Raw genomic sequence first — 27266 nt, forward strand, 5'->3', positions numbered from 1 at the left:
TGCTTGGAAGAAGTTGGCAGTTCGAAATATCTAGTCCATTACTTTTTCATTGTAATTATACTTGCATATTTCTAATTTTACGTCTTTTACTTCCCTGTCAATTTTAGTCAAGGCATCCTCATAATCGATTCGTCTGAAAGTTTTTAACTTTCGCTATTTCTAATGAAAATTTGTACATGTTAATTATTGGGTGGAGTTATCACATTGTTTAGTTAAACATCACCTTTCTCAAAGCGCATATCTAAGATTGTTAGAATGTTCTTTGTAAAATCCCAAGGATGACTTTTATTTGTGCAAACGATCGTAAACGTTTGCATAATGTGCATATGTTTAGAAACAAGTTTATAATTATTTCGTAAAACTACTCATTCTGTTCACCGCAACATCAGATGATGGACAGCTTACAACTTATACAAAATATTGCTCAGTGATCTCAAAACTTCTACCATCTAACTCAATACTCGAAACAAGTAAATGTGTTACACCATTTTTTCAGACATGTACATTAATGTGCTTAATAAGGAGAGAATATATATAGCAAAATAATACTTTGGCGATATGTCCTTCGTATTACTAATTTATCAACCAAAACAATAATTGATAACGTCATTGTAGCTTTTAACGGCACTGGCAGCAAGTGTCTACGGTGGCTCGACCAAATTTCTCCCATTAATTCTTTATTGACAGGATCAGCGTAATCCTTCAGACAAGAGCGCCACCAGTGTTTTGAACGTGTATCCAAGCTTGGATGGTTTTCAGCTTTGCCAGCGAAAGTCGAAACACGCGACTTCGAATTTCAAGTGTGTTGTTCGAGGCACTTCGATACCCTAGTCGTCATGACAGATTAAGATAATTATTGACTCATGTGCAACTCGGACAGAACATAAGAAATATATTTTTTACTATAACCCAAAGAAGAAGTACTTTTCCGTGTATTAACAAGAGTTTGGATAATTCATTCAAGACATTGTAACAGCAAAAAAGACAATTGATTGCTCTGAGAAAAGACGGATTCATTTTCAGAAAAATAAATGAACCAAAGTTCTATTTTTCATTACCCCATAACTCAACCTTTATCCTTGACATTGGGATTACACGATCTGTAAGTTTGACCGACAATAATGACTCAGTCTGGAAGATAGACTAAAGCAAGTACTTGTGCAGCCCACCATACAGTAATAGATGACGTGACTTCCTACATTTAATTGCAATCAATCAATTTATTGGTACATTGTAGTTTTAGGTTCCAGTGCTATACAGCTACAGCTGCTAATATCAGAATAATGAATATCACGGAAATCCAAGCATTAGCTTCTGTTGTACGAGTTCTGTAGACTAGTAAATATCCGTTGTAGTTTGATGTGTCTTCTGGGTCCTATTATCCTTCCCAATTACTTTCGGCCTTGCAATTGGAAGTGACGCAGAGCTAAGGATAAAATAAAAAAGGAATGAAATAATTTACATATGAGGGAGATACATTGACAAAACTCAACATGAATAGAATGCATTAGAGATTTGATGTAAATACTAAGTGTTCTTCAATGTAAATGTTACGTTTTATGGTTTCTTTACCGTGGAAACCACAATAAGATTAACTGACAGCTTAAACATTGAAGGGACTAGGTTCACTATTAATGTTGGGGAATATTCAGGATAAAGAAGATGAGAAAACAAATCTTATCAACTGATTTCAAAGCATAAATTAGATAATAAAACATGTGGTTAGATAGATGTATACATCTTTGAATACGCCCCATTAATTACTCAAGCCAAGTGTAATGACGTCACTGTCAATCGTTTCAAAACTATAACTCTGAACATTATTATAAGAGTCTTATCTCCTTTTTTATTTATTTCACCAAGTCACTTCTATTCTGTGTACTAACTCATTACGCATTCAAGAAGTAATTTTCGGAGCTTGTCACAGCAGCCCTCGATATTTTTTGACATGAATGGCAACAGTAGTCTAATGGCAGATAGAGCCAAAGGTTTTGACCATTAGTCTCTTGTAATATCCGCAAAAACACAAACATAAAAAACAGAGAGAAAAACTAAAATTACAGATACGGTCGTATCATATGGAGACCGCATCAATTAAACAAGTCATGTAGACTTTCACATACATCATGGTAAAATTTTTGAATAACGACATTTTCTCAGTATTGTCACATATTGTGTAAATGACATAGTGTACGAACATTCATGGTATGGGCATGTCAAACAATGGCATCATGTTTGACGTCATTAAAATTTTGGCGGTCATTGGCGGTGATTTTGATTATGGAATCCAGCAAAATTATGACTTATCAATGTGAAAATTAAAGACCTTACTCATAAAGCGGTTCCTGCAGGTTCACAGATCGTTCAGTGTCCGAAGACTACCTGCTTACCTGCAACGGATGACTGGAAGGCAGCGTTGTAATCGCACGCTACTTCGTTAGACATATAATCTTGTCTGTTGTCGGTGTAACTATCGTCGCTACTGGGACCTCCGACGAGAGCTCCGACGAGGACATTTGGGTTGTCGTGCGGAGACTTCAAAGCTCGACTTCCAGTCAGTATGCAGTTGCATGAGCTGTATGGGTGAAAAGATTCGTTATCTTGAATGATATTAATTTAGAATGTCATGCTTTTTCATTTCGCTTCTCATTGATGTAGTCATAGAGAAAGATAGATAGAGTGGCAACGGTTTAAGGCGTGAAGCGGTTACGTAACCCATCCATGTTCGCCTCGCCTCAGGTTGCTCTAGTCTCTCTTTTCCGAAGAGTGCCGACCATGAATCCTTCGGTAGTTTTCGGATTTTCGCCAATTGTTAAGCGAAAGTATGTTCGGCAAAGTTTGTGTTGTTGTTGTCGTGTGGTGCTGAGCAGAATTGACGTGCTTGCGAAAACGGGAGTGTTTTGAGCTTCAGGAAAACGAGTTTTACCGTTTTAAAAATTCCTCTCATATTTTTATGAATATATAATGAGTGTGTTTGAACCAAATTTGAAAGTCTTTTATCGATACTGTCTGGTTTTACTCAATGGTTTACGGTCAGTCGTACCCTCTTTTACACGTGCGTCAAGGAAGGACATGTTTATGAAACTGCTGGCGTGTTATGTTTTGATTGGCGTGAAGCAGTGTTTCTGGCCTGAGAGCTCACAAAGTAACTATGGTTGCTACGCGACTGGCAGTACGATGCCATCTCGTCGTATTTTTCGCATAATCTCGTGTAATCATCAACCACAAACAAAGCCTCCAAAAAGTTTAACACCTTTGGAGCTCAATTCAATATGAAAAACCAATAGTCTACCGAGACGACCATGAACAAAAGGCATGCAAGTGTTGCTACTCTGCCTATGTTACTCATTGATGTAGTATATCATCTGCTCACAGTTAAATATTAACGTGCCAAATACGTTTAAAATGCGGACGAATTAATGTAAAGAGTAGTTTTCGTCTAATTACCAAAACATGTTGAAAACTACACAGCGTTGTCAAAGATTGCCCTACTCATTATACACCTCATTTGTTTTGCATGCAATGTCATTATTAAATGCAGAACTGATTTAATATCACATGATTAAATAAGTCGTCAACAACGATAAAGCCCCTCATACCCGTACCGGATTTCTTTACAGAACAAAGTGGTGACATTTTTTCATGCTTCTTGGAGAAGATCGGGAAAATGGCATTAATACGTGGAAAAATACCTTGAATATTCAGATTCAGGAAACCGTACTATTCCTATAGATAAATTTTAAATGTAGTTCTTAACACTAAACACCCAAAACAACACAATAATTGTAAAACATAACATACCATAAAACATAAAACAAAGAAGCTAAAATCAGTAAGAATGACTTGACTCCTACCTTGGTGTATTTTTAACAAGTAAACTTAACTGGAGTATGCACATTAACCATGTTGTTTCAAAGGCTTTTAAAATGCTTGGATTTATCAAGCGTTCTTGTAAATATTTTAATAGCATCAAAGTTTTAAAAACATTGTATGTCTCCTACGTCAGAAGCCACGTTGAATACTGCTCACCCATCTGGTCCCCTCATCAATTATATTTGATAAAGAAATTAGAAAGAGTCCAAATAAAATTTATCAAGTATCTTTGTCTCCGTTCATCGATGGCTTACTCAAGGGCTCTGTATAGTAACCTATGTATGAATTTCGCCTTCCCACATTGGAGAACAGGCGACAATTTTTAGACACTATTTTTCTTTACAAAATCCTTCACTCAGTTTATAGTGTACCAGATGTTCTTGCACAGATTCATTTAACGTTCCTGCTTTTACATTGCGTCGTGCTGTTCTTTTTAGACCAGTATCAGCACGTACGAATATCTTGAAACACTCATTTTTATCACGATCTCAGACATATTTTATTCTATCTGTAACAGGCAAAATTTAGATATTTTTAATAACTTCAGTAATTTTCGTAATGGATTATGTAAGATCCTTTTTTCTGAATAATTACTTTTATCTGTCTGTGTATCTTTCGCTTTATTGCTGTTTTTAGGTTTTTTCTTATGTGAATTCTCCTGTCTATTTGTTTTCGTTGTAACTGTTACATATTTTTCCTTTTTGTATTATATTTTATTTTCAAACGAACCTGTTATTGGGGCAACCTGTTGGTTCGAGATTAAATAAATAAAATTAATTAAATAAATAAATAAATAAAAGACACTACCCTAATTTGACTTGTTTAAAATGAGTTATACGTTCATATACGAAAAGACTGATTAACTTTCTCAGTGGTCCGATTTGAGGGACTTTAAACTTGTTGAAAATTTATATCACTGTACTTTTCCATTGCTACCCTGATTGCAAATTGTCATTGTGAATTGCTCTGAACAGAAATAAAATGCTGATATCATTTGAAGATAACGATTACCTTGCTCTATGATGTGGTCGTACCGGAGGGTTGTGTCCAAATCCGACGACGAAACTCCTACCAGCGTCACCAAGCATGTAGTGGATTTGACCTTTGGCCCATTCAATGAAATTGTCGGTATTGATACCATTGTCAGCAGCGATGAGAGCAATCATGGCAGTTCCAGCTGAAAGATTATAGATGACGTCACGAATGACCGAAATGATATATGAGATTTGAATTACGAAGATTATCTAGTAGTACTTCGAAAACATAGCTGAGTTTACTGCGAAGTACATGATACTGAACAGAACCCACAGATCACAGTGGCATAGATTAAATGTTAAGGATGATGATGCTTCTTTGTAAATGTCTTAGTCAAAATTATATGATAACTACAAGAGTAATGGACAAGAGTAATGAGTGCAAAAAGGGAAGATCTGGCATGCAGAAGGAGCAGATGGATTCGGATAAAAATGATGAAGTATTCACATTTTGATATCATTTTAATTATATCAGGAATTGGCTACATAAATTTGATGGACGAAATGTGCTAGGACTTTCCGCCCTGAGGAGTCTGTTCTCATTCTCTTTGTACACGACACATTTTCGGGTGTTTACCGGATGTAATGTCATTAAAGTAACGGTATGTCAAGGTTACGGAGGAATTGAATTCCTATTTGACAACCTTGACCACTTCAAAATACATAAGGACAATAATATACATAGCATCTTTCTTTAAATAACATAACGAAAAATGACTTTGTAAGATTGAATTCTTGTCCTTCCTAGTTGAGCCTTCGAGGTGGATACAATGGATGACAATTTCTGCAACTTTTGCACCGATTTACGCCTGTGTGTATTCTAGATTTAGTATTACTCCTTACCGGCGTAACGGAGTGGCCCCCATGAGTTACGATACACCAGACCAAGTGGAGTATAGTGTAATCTGTGTCCAGGCATCCACTTGGTCACAAATTGATTGATCTTATTCTTGTATTTATTATTTCCGGTCAGTTGGTACAGAAGCATCTACAAGAGAATACATTGTCTAAGACATGATTCTATACTAAGGTATATGGGCTACAACCAGTTTGGTGTCTAATAAAAGAGGATGCTCTAATACCGGTAAGCAGAAACACAGAGTAATAACATTGACAGAGTGGCAACAGCTATTGTTTAAGGCGTGAAGCGGTTACGTAAGCAATCCATGTTTGCCTCGCCTCACGAAGCTCTTGGCTCTCTTTTCCGAAGAGTGCCGACAATGCACCCTTCGGTAATTTTCGGATTTTCACCAATTGTTAAGCGAAAGTATGTTCGACAAAGCTTGTTTTGTTGTTGTCGTGTGGTGCTGATCGGAATTGATGTGCTGGCGAAAACAGGAGTGTTTTGAGCTTCAGGAAAGTGGGTTTTACCGTTTTAAAAATTCCTCTCATATTTTTATGAATATATAATGAGTGTGTTTGAACCAAATTTGAAAGTCTTTTATCGATACTGTCTGGTTTTACTCAATGGTTTACGGTCAGTCATACCGTCTTTTACACGTGCGTCAAGAAAGGACATGTTTATGAATCTGCTGGCGTGTTATGTTTTGATCGGCGTGAAGCAGTATTTCTGGCCTGAGAGCTCACAAAGTAACTATGGTTGCTACGCGACTGGTAGTACGATGCCATCTCGTCGTATAATTCGCATAATCTCGTGTAATTATCAACCACAAACAAAGCCTCCAAAAAGTTTAACACCTTTTAAGCTCATTTTAATATGAAAAGCCAATAGTCTACAGAGACGACCATGGAACAAAAGGCATGCAAGTGTTGCCACTCTGTGTATGTTACTCTGTGGCAGAAAGGATGGTAGACAGACAGACAGGCATACAGACAGACTCTGAGACTGACAGACTGGCATAACTTGTAAGTAAATGATAAAAGTGACAATTTATTGTGTTTCTACTGTTTTACATTCATTCATACTTGCTATTAAGGGTGATCGAGTCACTTGCTACGTCAGCATAGCTGTAAGCAATAGAACGCTTACTCTACGATGCGCGCGTCCACAGTACGGGACCTTGCTCACTGTAAAAATTACCCCGTGGTTTTGATGGCAACCTATCTTCATATAACTTATTGTTAGAGCTTTTAGCATGAATAAAAAAAATTAATCGCAATCATACCAATCCATAATCCAATGACAGTAGGTCACAATTCGAGAGACAATAGTTGTAAACATAGACACAAAACAGCACAGAACAGACAGTAAATAGACGGTACACAAATAAAGTCAATTCATGAAAGAAAGATGTATGGACCTCTGGCCAAAAGACTAAGAAGTGATGTCAGGTGTTTCGAAAGTGATGATTGAATGATCATTATATTGTAAGTTTTAAATATTTGAACGTCGATATATGTACAAATTATTTACAAATACCAACAAAATAATTTGAAAAGGACATATTTCTCATCAAATCGTGAGTTTTTACATTTCACACATGGAGAGGGGCGATGTTGAGCGATGTAGCATTGTAAAAAGGCTCGTTATCCCTTAGTTTTGTTTGATGCATAGAATGTGCAATATCTGAACAATAATTTATCTGAAAATATACAAAATTGTTGGATTGGAAATCTAAATAATTCTTCAAAGTGTGGATAAGGTGTTGTCATTACTTTTAAGTTCGCAACAGCTTTATCTGTTGTTTTAGAAGGCCTGAGAAGTGATAATTTAAATTCTTATGCACATTTCCGGCGGAAAAATAGCTAAAACTTTCATTTATAATTCAATAGGTTCACATGTTAATAAAACAAGTTTCATAAAACAAATTTCAAGAAAGGAACTGAAAGTTAATATATCGGTTGGAGCAACGCTTACGGGAGATTCATAATTTCTGTCATTCGAATGGGATAAAGTGGGTGTATTTCAAATCCTTCTAGCTGCCAAATTTATCTGCTGACATATTCATTTTTGTCGTAATCTCATCCTCACATATAAGTCTTAGTGTTACAGAAAAATAATGGAAATTTTGGTAAAAAATTTAGTGGCTCGATCACACTTAAGGTTATAGATGATAGATAGATAGATAGATAGATAGATAGATAGATAGATAGATAGATAGATAGATAGATGGATGGATGGATGGATGGATGGATGGATGGATGGATGGATGGATGGATACAGAGGAACAGAGACAGAAACGTGGACAGGTAGATTAAGACTACTTGAATACTGGAGAGTGACACAAACAACACTAAAAGACAGAAGAGTTAAGGATACATGAACACAGACAGGTAGTCACAAGAGCATGGTTAGTTCAGTAATGCTGAAGAGGACCAATACCGTTGAATATTATCATGACAATAGGCTGTAAACAACTATGTATGTCTGAAACCTCGGAATATAAACAAACAATTACGACGAACTATAACGTCAGTGCACAGTGACGTAAACACAAGTTTCTACAGTAAACGACTAAAGGGACAATTTTCTTTAATTTCTACCATTTTACATTCATTTATATACATTGTAAATGTCACAGATAGATAGATAGACGGGTAGATTGGTACATATAGATAGGTAGGTAGATAATTGAGAGATAGATAGATAGATAGATAGATAGATAGATAGATAGATAGATAGATAGATAGATAGATAGACGGGTAGATTGGTACATATAGATAGGTAGGTAGATAATTGAGAGATAGATCGAGATAGATAGATAGATAGATAGATAGATAGATAGATAGATAGATAGACAGACAGACAGACAGACAGAGACAGACGGACAGACAGACAGACAGATAGATAGTTAGATAGATAGATAGTAGATAGATAGATAGTTGTATTGATTTACTGATTGACAGAGTGATAAATAGATTCATAGATTGTTAGTCACTCTTAGTTTCCATGTGGAACTAATCAAAATCTTACACTGCGAAACTTCTGAATAACGAAATAATATGTATTGTTTGTTTGCCTCCTGACTGTAACTATTGCCATCCCTCCATTTCGCATCAGAACAGTGCACCAAGCTTACCTGAGCGCCTGCATTTTTGTTTCCCCATCCGAAGGCCCAACCTCGTGCTTTGCAATGGCGGTCGTACAAAGTTTCAGATGTAGTCAAGTATTCATTTTCACCAGTTGCTTTGTAAAGCCAGGCAGCTGCCCAACATAACTCATCGCCGTATTTAAATGACCTGTAATTAACCCAAATGTCTACATTATTGCCATTGCAAAAAGAATAATATCTTCGAAAGTATCTGATTAATTCCGTTTAGTTAGGCAATTGAATTCTCTGGCTTACGCAGTAGTAGAAGTCCTAGCGCTTTACGTCTCAAGATTCAGCAATATTAATCCGTCATTGTAATTACGAAGATGGAAAAGACTGACATTTTGAACCTTTTGATAGAATCTCACTCAATTTGTTTATTTTCGATTCAGTCTATTCACGAATACATGTACATGGCTAAGTTCATTAAATCGACTGTGTAAAATTAATTGATTGCGCGCATCGAAAAGACCTTGAACTTGAACATTTCGGGTTCTTTCTTAAATTGCCATACTTAAGCTTACTTGTAGTATCCACCCGCCTCGTACTTCCCTTGATACTTGTAAGCAAAATCAAAAAGTTGTTTTGCGTGCTCCAGAAGAATAGCTGAATAGCTTCCGTCTAAAAGAATAAAGCAATAAATATTGATATGTGTATATTAATTCTCCTATCTATACTTCTGTGATAAAATCATACTACACGTATTCCTCCAAGTCACTTTGTTTTTAATAATATCTTCAGAGAAACACAATCGACATACATTGACTTGTTTCCGATACCTCGCATAAAAGTTGACGTGTTCGTCCGTTATAAACACGTCTACACTCAGTGTGCATAGATTTTGTCATAGTGATCTTTGTTTGTTTTGCTGTCAGGGTAAGCTGGTTTCGATTTTAGTAGTTTTTGACTATCCAGGTTTATTCTTCGAAGTATTTTCGCAAATCTTCAAAAAGACACTGATAAAAGACGAATAGACCTATAATTACCCCACTAATTGTTTAGTGATAAGTTAATAAGACGTTACGAATATGATATGGAAATTATCTTACACTCTGTAACTCCATCAAATGCGATGGAGGCGGCGGCCATGGCAGCAGCTGTTTCACCGACAACGTCAGAACCATTCATAGAAATACCATCGACCAGAACTGGAGGACGTGACATCTTCATACTTTCTGGTGGTCCCCAGTATTTATGATCAATGTTCCCCTCTCCCACCTGGACATAATGAGTGATATTAAAAAACAAAGCAAAAGCGATAAAAATGGAAAGATACACAGTATTCGTTAGTGTTTACGCACTATCGGCTGGTTACTCTCAAGCTCGTTGTGTTCGTAAAACAATATAGGCATTTCAAGCACTTTACTGTAGTCGCATGCTATGTATGTATGTATGTATGTATGTATGTATGTATGTATGTATGTATGTATGTATGTATGTATGTATGTATGTATGTATGTATGTATGTATATATCTGTATGTATGTATGTATCTATGTATGTATGTATGTATGTATGTATGTATGTATGTATGTATGTATGTATGTATGTATGTATGTATGTATGTATGTATGTATGTATGTATGTATGTATGTATGTATGTATGTATGTATGTATGTATGTATGTATGTATGTATGTATGTATGTATGTGTATGTATGTATGCATCTATATATGTATGTATGTATGTATGTATGTATGTATGTATGTATGCATGCATGCATGCATGCATGTATGTATGTATGTATGTATGTATGTATGTATGTATGTATGTATGTATGTATGATCTTTTTACCGTCTTTTTGTGTGCACAAGGCAAAGGTGGTTCTTTATCTGCAATCGTCACATGTGAAGAAGTGTCTAAAAGTCCTTTAGTTTTGCGTGTAATTTAGTGCATTCATAACTATACAAAAGCTACCATCTCGCACATCTTATACTAGCTCGAACACTCTTTACATACCTGTGAATAAAACCCTGTCGGTGAGACATGGGCCTTGATGAAGTAATCAGTTGCCCATTTAATGGTTTCATACATGTAGCTCAATTGTCCAGCAGCTTCATAGGCATCTTTGAATTCTATCAGGCCCCATGCGAGAACCGTCGAAGTGAAGGCCATTGGAAGTCCAAACTTAACGTGATCACCAGCTGTCCAATGAAAATAACACGGCGAACTGGATATGACACAATGGTTCAGGTAACTACAAGTACAGTTTCATCCATTGAAATATGTTTTAATGAGGACCGGGGCACTAAAATATTTTCTTTCATATTCTCGTCTGCTTTCAATTCTTTTACTATGGTCTTTTGACGAATTTGTAAAACCTGTGTGATCGTGTGAATAATGTATATTAATTTCCCCATTGTGTGACATATGTTCTGATCATTTTGTTATCTCCACTAATTCCTCAAACCCTACACATTCAAAATGTTACACATTCTGCCAGGCACTATAGCATTCGATAATGTTTGGTTAGCTATTAATAAATCGTTACCTACCATCGTAGTATCCTCCTGTTAAATCTTCTCCGTTAAAACCAGAGTCGTTAACTGCCGAATCACCTCGGAAGGATATGCGATTGTTAGAAGGTAACGGTCCAGCTCGTTGTGCTTCATAAAACTTAATTGACTTTGCAAGAACTTCGTCGTAGTCGTATGTGGATGTGACTTGGCGAACTGTAGTGGAATGGGCATTGTATGAAATGACAAGCAAAATAAAATTCCGTTTTGGGTTTTCAACCGAATTTTTCTATTTACTATAACTTTGTGCGGCTTTTACCTATTCCAGAATTTCATCAACGGTGAAAGTCCACATCGAGAGCCCACAAATAACGCTGTGACGCTTTTTCAGCTTTTAAGTCTCACAATCTAGCGAAATTAAATAAGCTTGCTAAAAGCGACCACTTTGTTTGCGCACATTTCAAATTGTGTAACCTCACAACCTGAACGCTTGAGAAAAGATACTACGGACAACTTTGTGTATTTAAGTTTGAGCTAAAAATTTAGAAAAAAATAAAAAATATAACATACTGAATTTGTGAGCCTCTCTTTCGCTTCTCTCATCATACTCATCGTCTTCGTCGTCGTCGTCGTCGTCTTCCTCGGAGGGTGGTGCCGGCATCGGTGGAGGATCGTACTCGCCGATGTACATCGCTACGTCGTCATCGACGGCTCTCTCTGTCGATGGATTTGCTGTCACATCGGAGCACATCCCAAACACCAGAACAAGAAAGACGATAGTGAGCAATGCGTTCATCTTGATCGATGTAGAAAGTACGTCTTCCGAGCACCCTACCTGCTTGTTACGATGTGTCTATCAGTGTAACAAGCGTGAGCCAGTCTTAACGACTAATATTCCCATAGCTTCACTTACCTTTATATACACTTCAAATGTTACAAGGCTTTCAATAAAAACATCACATGGCTATCAATTACTATTTCTAGCCAGGTAAGACAATGTCATGTCTTTCTTCTTTTTTGACCAGATTCAATCTAGGAAATCTGTTCTTTTAATTTATTACTTTGACGCCCCCTATTAAACGTTATTACTTTGGCATTTCTTTCGTTTCTATTAAAAGAATCTTTAACATTTCATTTTTCAGTCTTTACTATAATTTAGGCCTACATATCATATCACTGTAAACCAGCATGAAATTTTATTCCAGCATGCGATGAATGAAGGCACGGTGTTAATCAACCACAATTCCACAACTATAGACTCGTCTAGGAAACGGTCCGCGATATTTTATGGCCAATTATCACAAACGACAGTACGTGTCCTGGTGCGAAACACTAAATCATACTTGTATTAAAAATTACAATGCTTCACGCATGATTACCTGCTGGATTTATACCGACAGTATTACGTAGTGTTATCGTTAGTTGTCCAGACGAGTGGCGATAAAATTGATCATTCAAGAAAAGTTGAATATCAGCAGGAACCAAAAAGAAAAATAATCGGCAAAGCAAAGATGGGAACAATTCTGAACGACAAAACCTTTTGAAACCGAAAACCCAATGATTACTTATTCTTTTGAATATGGTTGCTGCCAAAAAGAATTTCGGCCGATCTTTTAGTGGTTGACGATGAATTTTCACGTAATATGGCTCTCAAACTACAATAACATCAGAGACATTGAGAGAGATAAGTCTAACGATGTTAAAGAATTACGATATGATGCGGCAGCTAAATTGCGTGACTCTGCGTATTACAACTAACTGAAGAAATCACAAACCAAACGTGCAAACTACATACATATGATCCTCAATGTTTTGATGTTTGCCTCAGATATAATGCCACGTAACGCTTTAATAGTTATCACCGTTGTTTTTTAATTGTTCTGTATACAATCTGGGAATCTTAGAGGATTCAGCTTCAATTGTAACCGCGTTTACGACGTAAGTCTTGTGACTTGTAGGTGGATGCTGTCTGAGACTCGAGTAAGAACATTTCTTGAGTGCATTTATTACCCACAATGCGTAGCACGGCATTGCTTGCCCACGGAACAACATGTACCTTTGGCGTGGGCGAAGAGTCTGGGTATAAGAAATCAGCTCTTCTGATATCGGTAACCAGGACAACGTGATCAATCTTTTTTAAATGAAGAATTTAATTAACTTCTTGAGTTCTTTGAAAGATAGTACATGTAAACGACCGTTGTGTGGCAAGAGAAATTAACAATGGTCATTGCATTAAGAGCTAATATATGTAATTAAATTGAAACCTTTTTGATATTTATAAAATACAAATATTGCCTACTGGGAATATTTTACACCTTTTCTTCTCTTTTATTGTATCCTTGTTCATGGTACTTTATTAGTATGCGGAAAACAAAAAATAGATACAAACTGGCCAAACTTCATGCATGTGCATTACACAATATCGCTTCTTTGCACTCATAAACCTGGTTCTGTTTTTGTATCCACCTGACGAAATAATCACGCTAGAACTGTTAAACACTAATTATATATCATTTCCTGGTTAACAGTTCTTTACGATAAATAGTTTTTAGGACCGGTAGAACATCTACTTAATGTGTGAAAATCGTGAAAACTGAACAGAATTTTGAGGCATTGTATCGTCACATTGCGTTGTCAGTTGAAAAAAACACCGGTTGTGCACTTCGTAAACATTTATTAGGAATTTTAAATCGCGAAGAAAAAACTATAGACGCGCTGTTACATAGATACAGTAGATAACAGTACCGAAAAAACGGCAGATAACTTTAGATGTGGAGGATTAAAAACGTGGTTAATTGTTGTCAATAAACTATCGGCCACAATATCGTACATGCTAGATCTGGTATTTGAAATTGTAGTATATAAATGTTATATCTTTATTCATTTTGTAAAAGAACAAAGCTTCATATGGTTTTAAGGAGAAGAAAATGGCTCGCGCAACGATTTTTTTCAAACTGATATATGTCTCATTTATCAGATTGGCCTATAGCGGTGATAAATTATGAAGAGTTATTCAGAAAAGGAGAACCTTCAAAATTATGCCTCATATAAACAAGAAAAAATCTTTTCCGGTGTCAGCATCGTTATAAAGGAACAATGAACCGAAAAAAGTATGCGTCGTGGTAACTTCAAATTTATAGCACTGTGATATTTAAATACAAAAGAGAATTCAAAGTGTTTTATTCGTTGTGACGGACTCGTACTCTTTGCATACTTTCAAAACAAACTGGTACTAGGCTGTGAGAGGAACTCATGTTATGTATCCGTTACGGTAAATACAAGTTAACTACTATAGTTCTAAAGCTTGAGATCTGGTTTGTTGTGTGATATGACTGCGAATCCCTTGATTGGGAGGGACGTCAACGAAGACAGAGAGACGTACATCGGTGAGTACGATCGCCTACAAATGTCGGCATCGCAAATTAATGCTGAAGAAGAAGAGAGCGAATACGATAATAGAAAGCCGCCACAAAGCTTGAGGCTCGCAATAGTTTACAATATTCATCGCTTACAGGTCTACGAGTAGATAATTCATGTTGTTCTTATATTTGCACTGACAAGCTCAAACGAGCTGACGTGTGCGTTTAAGGTGGTTGCTTTTAACGGGCTTCTTCAAATTTTCCAAAATCGTGTCGCTGAGACCTCGCCATGACAGACTCTACCTTGTTTGAAGTGAAATGTCTTCATAGCTTTGCTATTTGTAGGTTTGTCCAAACGCAATGCACATGTAGGGTAAAGATACTTTACCGACCATTCAGTTGTCTGCGTTGCATTGTTATTGCAAAACTAACAGTGTATCGTGTATCAGAGGTTACGCTGTGGATGAACTTCGATGAACACTTTATTCAGACAAAAGTTGGAAGATAACTTGCATTGACTCTGACGACAACGATTGTTGCAGTCCTCAGATGTTGAAATAGCAACTAGAATTTGAAAAATGCTGGTGTATCATCAGTGAATAACGACTTTTCCTTTCAAATTCACGACATATCTGCATTTGCCGGAATCATGATAATGTTCAACAGGTGAGCGTGGCGCATGAGCCTTGCCAACGATATCGAGTCGATTGTTTCACATCAACGAAGTCGAAAATGAAAAAAAAAAATGAATCGGACTATGGTGCTGATCATGGACTTTGTGTGCTGTTTAAATTTAAACAGTGCTATGTGATTAATGTACTCATGAGACAGATCTATGAGCTGCATTTTATTACACACTTTGTTACATACTGACACATTCACTCAGGAAAATAAAATGAGATGACACTTAACTTTAAATACATAACTTACTCTATTATAGTAATGATTTCATAACAAAGAAGGATGTTGAGAATAACTACACAGAAACAAACTTGAAGCGCCGTCATCGTCAGAACATCGAAGGTGCTACGAATAAGATATAAAATGAAAATATTTTTAAAAAGAAATTCCATCATTTCCATTCGCGCGTCAACACTTTCAATATAGTAGCCTTATCATCCTTAGAAAGAAATTGTCTCTAAACAGACATGTTACAGAGATTCCTTGGCGGCCGGTCAACTTCGGGGGTTGGGGGTAGACAGAAAAGACAAGGAATTGTGCTTTTGTGCGCCGAATTTCCAATTTGATATGAGGAAACCGGTGATGGGGTTTGTTATGGTATCTGCTTCGAAAATCTCGTTAGTACGGCCGGTTGCTTTGCCGTTACATCTACATCTACAGAAATTTAGGACATCTTGATCAAGAAAAATTACATCATCGATGGAAACATTTCATTTCATAACGCCATCACAAGGCGAGTAAATGGACGGCAAACCAGCTATACAATTATACTCATTCACATTCAATTAAAGGAAGGCGCACACAATGTTCTGAGGGTTTTCTTGATGTGAAAAATAAAACTCGCTAGAAAATACAAATGAGACAGAAATAAATAATTAAATAAAGCTGAAGTGATAAAAATAAACTTTAAACGTCAAAATGTTACTTCTGTAAGGCTCTTGAATGCAGAACCACAGATTAACTGAGAAATAAAACTTTAAGAAAACGTTAAGACTATGGTACTTCTGAAAGATTCTTGGATACAGTACATGGCAGCATGGGAATCAATCTCTATTTTGACTATGTGTAAGGATTACAAAGCTACTTCTTAAAAAAAACATTAAAAGCGTTAGAAGGTGAGATATTAAACTCTGTAGCTACTACTACTACTACTACTACTACTACTACTACTACTACTACTACTACTACTACTACTACTACTACTACTACTACTACTACTACTACTACTACTACTACTACTACTACTAAATGTATATTTGATTTTTACAAGTCCTTTTGAAATCACCATTGTCAACACTTTCCCTAAATTACACTAGTTAAGCAATATACAATCCCAGTCGCAGTTGAGAAACCTAAAATATATTACCTAGATTCTTAACTTTACATGTAATATCCTTGGACCTTTGTAACAATGACATGCTACACATCGTACGATGAGTACACTACTTTGATATGAAATATTGAAATTATGAAAGTAGCTACTGCGGCTTTACACTGACAGTTTGCCTTATAGGGCCTATAAATGCTCAACAAATGCGAACAATGTTTCATATATCCTTGCAGCTTCCATTGTTTAACACATTGACTAAGGCGAGACACAATTGATTCTTCAGATGGATATACCGGTAGGACATTGAGGTGCACATGACTAAAGAATTGCAACATTTGGATTATGTACAGTAGCTGGCTATGAAGATTTTTGCACGTCTTTATGTTACAGGACAAAATATTAATGCTGAAAATGTTAATACCTTAAAAAAGACTAAAATTCTTAAATGTATTTGAATGTCATAAATTCTTGGGCTTTGGAGGTAGCTCTTTCTCCATGTGTGCTAATTTTACTCCTTTGCAATGCATGGATTCTATAATATTACCTGGTTCATCTGTTAAAGATGCTTACATGTTGCTGCAGTACTATTGTGGATGGCGATATAACAAGTAACATGAGGTGACTGAGAAAACAAAACCGTATCATTTGAAGGGAAGTCTTTTTTTACCTCGGGCCATGGGCGGTAGAAGAGTGGCCGTGAAGGCAGGAAGGAGCCTACGTAATTTCCTGACTCTGTATAACCAATGTATGCTTCCTGTATAATCCTTACAACTGTGACAAATTAAAATCTTCGAATCTAATACTGAGTTCGACTGTAGAGTCATGATGCTGTTTCTGCAAGTAAAGCCGTCACAGCTTAAAATTGTCATTTCAGCCTCGTTGAATTTTTTCTCAAAGAATTAGCAAATCAATTACTCGTTGACGTAAACGTTCAAATTCAAACTTTAATACTGTCAATTCCCAGGTCCTGGTTCTGTCCAGAGCCATGACAAACCAGTTTATCTCCTTGTTTCCTCCATGGCCTTCTAAATATTCTAAAATATCAACTACTCTAAAATATTGCTCTAATTCAACTGTTCAGCTGCCATCGTAAACACTCACACGTTTGATGATATCGTCGAGCAGAAAGAGTTTAAAGCATAATACTGTTGACGTTTGAAATTACCCACAGCAATGACAATGACAACAAAATGCTGGATCCTCGCTTAGACAAATAAACGACAACACAACTGGCTATGATTGAGGTCAAGTCATCCGTGGTAAGGCAGTGATTCGGTCGACAACGGGGCGCAGAACGGTTTTTTGCCATTTCGTTGTTCTACGCAAGTTGACCTTTTGAAGAGACTTCGCATGTCAGGGATAGCACAGACTGGATTTCAGCACGGTATCGCATTAACTATTCTAATTGTCACTAAACTGTGGCGTAACAAAAACTGCCGATCACTGATAGACCATCTTTCGCATACTTGGAAAGCTTTATCTGTGAGATCTTGTATTTTGAGCAGCGGGTACAGGAGATGTTTTGCCTACAAGCCACTAAGTCTGTCAAGGTATGCATGATTTGAGCGTGAACTGGCAGTAATCTGGTAAACGGCCTTCTTTTTCTGCCAAATCAATAACCCTTTTTGCGTTTCACGTATTTTGTTGTTGGATGTGGAATGGATTCATCTGCTTTGGTACCTGTAGATTTGTTATCAAGACTTCGATGGGTTCCACGAATATACCCATTCTTACGCTCTGTTCCCTTACTGCTGGTTGCCATCGGACCTTCACTGTTGTGTTGATCAACCTTCGGAGGTTCACTCGTCATATCCTCAGGTCTCGGTGAGATCGAGTCAGGTTGAATATTTTCGAAACTTCTCCCTCCTTTCTTGTACTTATCTCTTCGACTTTCAGCAGAGTTCTCTACTTTGGAAGATGTCGTATCATCAGATTGTCCCTCTTTAGTAGGCGTAGCGTTCAAGTCAAAAGACTTGTCACCTGCTACCATGACAACATGGCTGCAGTCTGGCGTCTCAGGCTGGGCATTGTGCGCATCAGAATGAGTGGAGCCCTCACTAGGAGAGCTACTCGAATCCTTCTTCTTTTGGCTTTCTTCAATTGGAAGCGCCTCGCTCGATATCGCGTCCTCATTTTCTACCGGTTGACAGCCGTTTGATGTAGTGTCAGAACTCCTTGTAGTCTCTTCAGACTGAAAAAGGTAATCGGAAAAACTGCGTGATTAGAAAAGAAACATACAAAGTCTTTCGTTTCTGACCATTGTCCCTGTTCCTCATCTTAGGGAGCTAGTAATTTTCCCATCTTAATCACGGTTTGAAGTTCTGAAAATTATACTGGTATATTTATTTAATGTATCGGAAAGTAATTCAATTACCTCTTGTACTGGAGAATTTGTGAGATCTTCTCGGCTACCTGGTCGTGAGAGAACAAAAAATTCTTTGTTTCATGAAAAATGTCTGCGATCAAGCTACAAATGAATCCACGATTTCAATGAGTGGGCACAGAGCGGGTTTCTAAATATTTGATTACATTTCTTTGAAGTTTTAAAGGGTTAATATAAGAAAATAGCCTTGTCCAAGCAGTTTCGATGCCAACAGTTAAAGACGAGCATATCAAAATAGATTACATACCTCTTGGTGACCGTTTGACTTCATCAGCTTCACACATAGCAATGGCCGCATCCATTCGATTGATCTCTTTCAAGTCGTTGAGCAGAACTCGAATGCTGTAGTTTGGTTGTCTCTCTTGTAAGGCTATGATGAGTTCTTGTGTTGGACTTCGCGAATTCATGAACTTGTCCTGTTGGCAGACAGTAAGAGAGATTGGATTATGCGAAGAACGCGATTTGTTTCAAATGAATGCGCTTATATTTGTATCGCGTCCTAAAATAATAACTTAAAGAGACAGTATTGTTTCTCTAGTAAGTCAATGTCCATTATGTCAACTTCACACCGACACATTCTGTCCTTCTGTCTCTCTCACTTAGAATTTGTCTGTCTGTCTGTATGTCTGTCGATCGATCAGTCTAATTGTCTCTATATCTCTGTGTTTGGATCTTACCTTTATGTCATCCCAGGTGAAACCTACTTTGTCAGCCAGAGATTGGTAGTCTCCGCCTAGGCTTATCTTATCTAATTTCCTTGCCAAGGCTCTGATTTGTAACGTCGTCAAGTCACACACTTGCTCCGGAAGCTGCAAACAACAAACAACCAATGTTGTTAGTGAATTTTGATAGTCAGCAGAACTTGAAGAGAAGGTGAGGCAAAATTTTGTCACTGTCTTGTATTATTCGAAAGCAAGCTGTCCATGTTTAAGCGTCGGTGTGTCTGTGCACAACATGATACGAACAATCCTCTCTGTGATGTGTTCGGCTTCCTCGAGGGACTTCAATGACTCATTGCAATCATGGCGACGGTCCAAGATCGAGAAACATTTTCGTAAGGCTTAAGCAAAGTACACAACTTTTATAGAAAAATTCAAACAAGCGATGGACCTTTGTAAATCGCACATGGTGTCCTGAGCGACAAGATAACCGCGGTACTACAGAAAAATTGAATCCCATCATTCACAGAGAAGTAAGCAGGAAATACGCTAAAGTGACAATGACTAAATACTATCGTACAGACAGTTACGTAGAAAATGTTCTTACCTTCTGCTCCATAAGTTTAGCGCTTTGTCCTTCCTGTAAAATAAACAAGTACAATGTATAGTTTATTCGTTCTCTGTTTAAATATATAACCCGCAATTGCACATATGAACACCTAAACAACCTTCTCGATTTGGAATAGATAGTACTGGTGAAGTTTCTGTATTATTGGACATAACGGAGTCAAAGGGAGGAACTACCACAAACATTTTACTTTTCTTACTGTGTATTAAATTTGTTTTAGTTCAGCGGATTGCAACTAACGGCGAAAACTAACTGGAGGTACAAAATTTCAATAAAAAGTATCTACTTTCAACTCTTATAATTTACAACAGAAGATCTTGCAATCACATCACATTAAATATTGGATGATACTAGCACTGTTCTGGCTGCAGTGATGTAGGACATGTTTCAATAAAATGTGTTCTGCCGCTGTTAATAAAAAGTACAAGGACTGACCATGACATTGACAGTTTCAGGGAAGATATCATCACTGTCCATGACGTCAGCTTTTCCGGTTTTGATGTCTTTGACAACATACAATCTGAAATTAGCATTCGTCCTCTTAGTTCGGTTTTCAAGCTTCCCCTCTCTTCGCAGTTCATCAAAGTAGGTCAGGCTGAACAGTCTGCCGAAATCGTCTTCCTCTACCAGGGCATTCTCAATTTCGTATCCCCACTGGGATTTTGGCAATGGTCTTCCATCATCGTCTTCGGTGACGAACTTTGTGAATTTCATGGCGAGTTCTCCAGGACAGGATTTGCTAATCTAAGACAAAACATGAACAATAGTGACGACGTTGCCCTGATGATGACGATGATGATTAAAATTTGTCTAAAATGCACTACACATACGTCTCAGCATATTGTACATATAATAAAAAACAACCATACACGAAGATTACGAGGAAAATACTCGACAAAACGGATAAAAACAAGCAACACTGATGTTTATTTTGCGAAGGGACTGCAATGGAACTGCTTCAATCAGCGGTACGTGTGCCATATTTTTTTTCACGTGGCGCTATCTACATTCTTTGTAACGCCGGCAAAATATCTGTGACTGAGATATACTTCACTTGGAAGGAAAATCACAAGTGAGAATCCTTGTATGTCTACCTGATTAAAAACTTCCTGACGTTGGCTATAACAGAAGGAATCAAACTTTATACGTTAACGTGCATTGATACGAGATATGATAGACCTACCTGAAAGTAAAACTCGCCGACACCAAGGGTATGTTCAGGGTCAAATAAGTGGACGATCACGTTGTTCCCTTGAACCAGGGGTATATTCTGACGAGTGGAATAATGTACAGTTACAAGGCCATGAAGAGAGAGAGAGAGAGAGAGAGAGAGAGAGGAGAGAGAGAGAGAGAGAGAGAGAGAGAGAGATAGGCACACACACGAGTGGATGAGTGTAAATAATTCAAGACTCATGGCCTCTCGCTAACTACAGACTCGTGACCCTCTCCTGGGCTCAGTCGGATTACATCAGCTCAAAATTTGAACAGGAGACAGGAGACAGCTTGCGAGCAAGTGCTTCATTTTCGCCCATTGTTGCATTGTAAAATAACGCGTACAGCTCTTATTCACTGCCAAGTATATCTCATACTGTATCTTTTGAGTACTGAATTTCCTAAAAGTCAGAAGAATAATGTCTCTACCTTTGCTTTTAGCTTAGCGATGAGTCTTTTGGTCGGATCAACGTAGTCTCTGCACATCTTTCTGATGTCTCCGCCATGTTTTGTGTCACAGATGGTTTTAAGACTTGCAATACTGAGGCTTGGATATTCATTGCCAAACGCATCTTCTAACTCTCTAGCGACTCGCTCCATGATCTGTAAAATAGGAAAGCACGATAAAGAATTATACTGCGTCAGGATGTCTTTGACTGAACGTAAGCGGCGCTGTGTCCCGAAATCCAGAAGGAATGGGTGTTGTCAGATGAAGGATAATTTTTCGTTGAAAACGTTACAAAAAACTATCGCACTGTTTTCTTGCTAAACAAACTTGCCTTCTAGAAAACGCGCACAAACGAAACTGCACTTTCATCGATTTTGTTGTCTTTGTTTTTTACCCTCTTTTCTTGGGGGAGGTGACATCCCCGTGAAGAGAAATCACGTGGTATTATTTCTCGAGAAGTCAGCCTTGGCCTTTAATCTTCGTGTCACCTGACTAAGAGTGTCAACAAAATAGAACATAAATTCTCTCTCTTTCCGAACAGTCATTGACATTTCTTTTTATGTTTTGACGTAATTATCCTTGACAGTATTTGCCGAGCTTCATGCTGCAAAAATCTTAATAAAAATGAAGACTCATCAACGCTATTACTAATGTCTTTTTATACTACTACCCCACTGTACTTGCAATCAGCTGATGGATATTACATGAAGCTTCAGTAAGCATTAGTACACAGAGACAAACTGACAGAATTCGACAATGTGGCACCGCTATTGGTCAACAAATCGATTGAACGACGAGAAAAAGGAGTTATAATAGCTAAGGCTATCTGATACCTGTATGTGCGAAACACTAGACATACTAGAGGCGCATTCCATAGCGATGACGTCAGCTAGAATACACAAATAAAGCTGAGAGACTAAGCTGGCAAGAAGTCTACCGTCTGTGCTAACTCTATTTGATAGTATTATCGACACAATCAATTATTTACCAATGCCATTTATATTTTTACTTTACAGCCAGTCCATAGAATTTATTCCATTATATTAACTTGGAATACAAAGTTTATCTCGAAAATCAAAAAACCATACGAAATTCAATGAAAATAGTTGACGTCAAAGTTAACCATATAAGCATATTGAAATATGAAGTACAAGTTAAAGTTCATGAAGCTTAATCGTTTAAAGGTCCAATGCCGGGTGAAATCAACAAGCAGGAATAGTCTTGCGTGCAAAACTGTTGGCGCAGCTATGCTGAAAAGTTTCAATTTGCAGTTATGCTGATAAATTTCAATCGTGTTTTGAAATATCATCTAATATTTTCACATGGAAACCACTTTTCAGACTGTCGCAGTAACGTCGATGCCCGGCGATTCCCGCGACGACAGTATGTAAATTGTTAATAAACAGAATATCTGATTGTCGTTTTAGTACACACGTGTACCCTGATCAAAGTCTTCAGGCGCATCGTCGTAAACACAGGCCTCTTTATGGCTACAGCTCAGCGCTACCCGTTAAAGGTATACTGTCACCTGTTCTAATTTTGCCATAGTTACCATGGAAAGAGAAAATTTAACCAATCACAGATTTTAAGCGGGTGGCCGTTTTAAAAAACAGCGCCCTCACATGGGCATGTTGAATACCAAGGATGCCCCTATGACCATATATGGGCATATGTAGATTACAGGTGATTGTATACCTTTAAGAGACCGTGTGGTTGATTACGCAGAGATTCGCGGATCCAGCGCTGGCTGAACGGAGCCAATCAGAAAGTAGGTCTCATAAACGCGCATAAATTATTGTAATTAGCAATACACAACGACGTGGCTGATCTTGGTGCTCACCACCACACAGCGTTCACTGTCGACGAAGAGCGCGCAATGTGTAAATGTTTAATGTTTTTGGACTCAACCGCTCTATTCACACCAAAAAGACGCCATTGATAATTATTTTACAAGGAAAAGATGGGTTTCTTAGCTTTGCACGATGACCAGCGGTGGCAAGTCTGTATGCTACCAGGCATGGCCACAGGCGCTCCTTAGCTGGGTAGTCTTCTAAGTAGATCATTTTCGGATGGATCTATTGATCCCGTAGTCGATATGCCCGCCACTGCAACCTAAATACTCACAAGGTGTGCAACACAATCACTCAAAAAACACACATCCGATTTATCAACTGGCCGTGCGCTCGCACAAAACATTCAGAACTACACTCCCATATACCTAGTTGGATCACATATTTAACCATCTCCAGAAAAATCACGCCGATGAATGTGTTACTCGCGTCATCTTGAAGAAATCGGCCGTGTTTTGAGATCAAGCGCAGTGAAATGTGGCCTGCAGAACGATTCTACCATATGATGTAATTTATTCCACTACTAATTGGCTAATCAACGGCCAAAACAAAGGTCAAGACGTCACTGGTTAAGTACAGTTGAGCGTGTGGGACGGCTGTGGTGTTCACTCAATCACTTAATCCGCTGATACGGACAGCGAATTAGCAAGTTGGCAATGTTTTTGGAGCAATTACAGTGGTGTATACACAAGTTGGAGAGGAGATAAGGACTTGTCAGTAATAATAAAGCAGTCATACGATGTAGAGTATCACAGTCAAAATTAATGAAATCAAATTAGGTAAACCGTTGCACAAAAAACACCTTCCTCCCCACCCCAGGGGACTTTCCCTGTACCCTGTGGTTATGTGTGCGGGGCTGGTACACGACAAGTATACAGTACAGACTAATATTCATTGCCTTGATTTTATAAAAGGTAGGTTTGACATGATCGTCAGTGAGACAGCGAAGATGTCATTGCATCGAGAGAGCTCTATTACATATTTATCGTCAATGGTCCACCAGCTGAAATTCAGTTGAAGTACTATGAACACACTTCGAGTATCTCTATATCTCTGAATTCTTTATCGACTCAGAAAGTTCAGCCATCAACTTATCAGGGAAAACGTTATCGTCGTTCTGCAGCATAGCCTGTGTTGACTGTTTAAAATGGGCATAGGGTAGAATGAATCCTAAAGGTGTATATTTGATCTGTCTTTCTGGGTGTACTATCCAATAGGACAGGAATTTAACACGTTATAGGTAAACACGTGAATCGAAATGATGACTCTCCAAATTCCTGGCATGAAAATTCAACAAACAGCCTTGTCATTGAGCGTGATCATAGACAGTAGGGAAACTACTGTCTATGGAATGAAAACGCATTATCACGTTGATTTCCAGTTACAGAAGTCATTCAAACAAATGTAAGCTTCCTGTTCTACAACGAATTTGATCAATTTACAAATGCAATCAAATACAAAAGGCTAATCTCTGTAAATATAAGCTTATGATAGTATCGCACTGTAATCAAAAGTGAAACGACACGTCATCGAGATGCATTGAGCAATTTAACTTGGCAAGCAATAAGCGGAATGCTATATTCATTACGCATGTTTTCTGCATGGATCGTGGGATACCTTCGTTCGAATACGTATATTCCGGATAATTTGGTGGACTGATGAATTTCCAACCTGCAAACCGAATACATTACACTTCATGCACGCGTAGCTGAATATTGTATCTGCCTATGATACTCACTGGTTTACTATACTAAGAGAAAAGAATATTGCGGTAAACAGAGGTACGTTAGGCTTGTCATTACACATTTTGAATAAATTACTTGAAAACGTCAATATCATTTGAAACTTATATTACTCACCAATCAGCTTTTGGACAAACGAGAAGCTTACACTGACTGCGCAGTTTTGAAAAAAAAAAAACATGAAAAAACCAAAAAAAAAGTATCATGAAACAAGGGTCGACCGATCACACTAATCTCTCTACTTCGGCATAAGCTTATATGTGGACGGACCGTGACTGTTTATTTGCACCCAGTCCTTTGAAAGTTTAATAAAAGTATTATCTACGAGCAAATGTTTTAAATTGAAGCGTTGCATTTAAAATTGAACAAATCAATTCTCTTGGAGCGCAATTAGTGAAAATATCCTACACTTACTGGCCATGGGAGAATGCAATCTACGAGTTAGAATCTATCCTGTAGCGTCTATTTGGTAATAACAGTAAAGATGTAACCTATTGTCGACACGGTCAAACAATGGACGCCTATACCTTCATGATCAAACTCAAACATTGCTCTGCGCATCGCTCTGGACATATTGACCTGGTATTGACAAACAAGAATGACTCGAAGGGACGAGAGAAAATGCATCTGTCATTGCGAACAATACGCAGTGCGACTAAAAGATTTCATCCTGTGTTGGCTGACAACTTCGCTAGCCAAGGGCAAGAACTCCGTAGCATGACGCTTGACAAGGTCCAGGGAGTTTGATGGGCAGGGACCCTCCCTCAATACGGATAGACAGAGTATAAAAAGCCGCACGGTTATACTCAGGGCGTCATCTTTACCCGCGTCGTCTTGTTTCTGCCCGCGTTGTTGACTTTAGTTCTTGTACGAGAGACGACGTTGCGATACAGTAGTACAAGACTGGATATAAACAAACGGTATTCATACTTTTAATACAAGTTTGCCTTCTCGATAATGGTTTAGGAGACGATACACCATATGACGCTTACATTCGGAGCCAGTGAATCATTGTGGAACAATGCTAAGCACAGTGTAGCTTGAAGTTGAATACAGGTATGGGGGCGTACAGAATGCAGTAGTAGTGCATAATGGCCTCTGTAGATCTATACGTACACTGGCAGTTAACGTACACACACAGATGACAATGACACGGCACGGTCCCTCTAAAGACCGCATTCACACGTATTGGCCTATTTTGTCCATATTGTTCCTACTACCACGTAAAAGACATATTTAAGTAACCAACTAGCCCTAAATACTTGATGCAATAACATGCATAAATGACTTTTTGAAGTACAACTGACATGATGTCGCGTAGTATTAAGTGATTGATAAGCAAATGGCACATATTGTGACGACGTCGACCCCACGCCGAATCTGCGTGCGCCGTGTAGGGGTATGCTTCTATAATAGGATCGGCGTAACGGCGAGTTTACGTGACCACGTCTAGCTGTGGGATCAAAATGACAAGACTTCAACGTACCTTTCTGACAGCCCTCGACAAGTAACGATATCAAAACTGTAGGTTGCGCTGGTGAAGAAACACTTACTGATTTCGTCAATAAGTAAAATTACTTAATGTTATTGCGCATGCCTACAACTTCCTGTGACCTTCAG

General features: G+C 37.9%; 2 protein-coding genes across 3 annotated transcripts; both read right to left on the minus strand.

The window, feature by feature from the left end:
* Positions 1 to 1200: 1200 nt before the first annotated feature.
* Positions 1201 to 12246, minus strand: LOC139144661 (endoglucanase E-4-like). Its single transcript, XM_070715376.1, has 10 exons — positions 11925 to 12246; positions 11394 to 11570; positions 10858 to 11042; positions 9949 to 10117; positions 9424 to 9520; positions 8888 to 9047; positions 5751 to 5895; positions 4885 to 5050; positions 2391 to 2575; positions 1201 to 1426 (listed from the first exon to the last, which is right to left on the minus strand). Exons 1-10 carry the CDS (start codon positions 12148 to 12150, stop codon positions 1392 to 1394), a joined length of 1545 nt encoding a protein of 514 aa, XP_070571477.1. The 5' UTR covers positions 12151 to 12246; the 3' UTR covers positions 1201 to 1391.
* Positions 12247 to 15547: 3301 nt separating this feature from the next.
* On the minus strand, positions 15548 to 27256 carry LOC139144670 (uncharacterized). Of its 2 annotated transcripts, none has more exons than XM_070715394.1 (9): positions 27133 to 27256; positions 22036 to 22209; positions 21578 to 21664; positions 20830 to 21138; positions 20374 to 20406; positions 19785 to 19916; positions 19355 to 19523; positions 19099 to 19136; positions 15548 to 18915 (listed from the first exon to the last, which is right to left on the minus strand). In XM_070715394.1, exons 2-9 carry the CDS (start codon positions 22204 to 22206, stop codon positions 18337 to 18339), a joined length of 1518 nt encoding a protein of 505 aa, XP_070571495.1. In that variant the 5' UTR covers positions 22207 to 22209; positions 27133 to 27256; the 3' UTR covers positions 15548 to 18336. The 2 variants fall into 2 exon arrangements, with proteins under 2 accessions (XP_070571495.1, XP_070571496.1); XM_070715395.1 differs by lacking the exon at positions 27133 to 27256 and adding an exon at positions 22386 to 22465.
* Between the last annotated feature and the right edge of the window lie 10 nt (positions 27257 to 27266).

Source organism: Ptychodera flava, chromosome 12 (genome assembly GCF_041260155.1).
Source record: "Ptychodera flava strain L36383 chromosome 12, AS_Pfla_20210202, whole genome shotgun sequence".
Taxonomy (NCBI): Eukaryota; Metazoa; Hemichordata; class Enteropneusta; family Ptychoderidae; genus Ptychodera; species Ptychodera flava.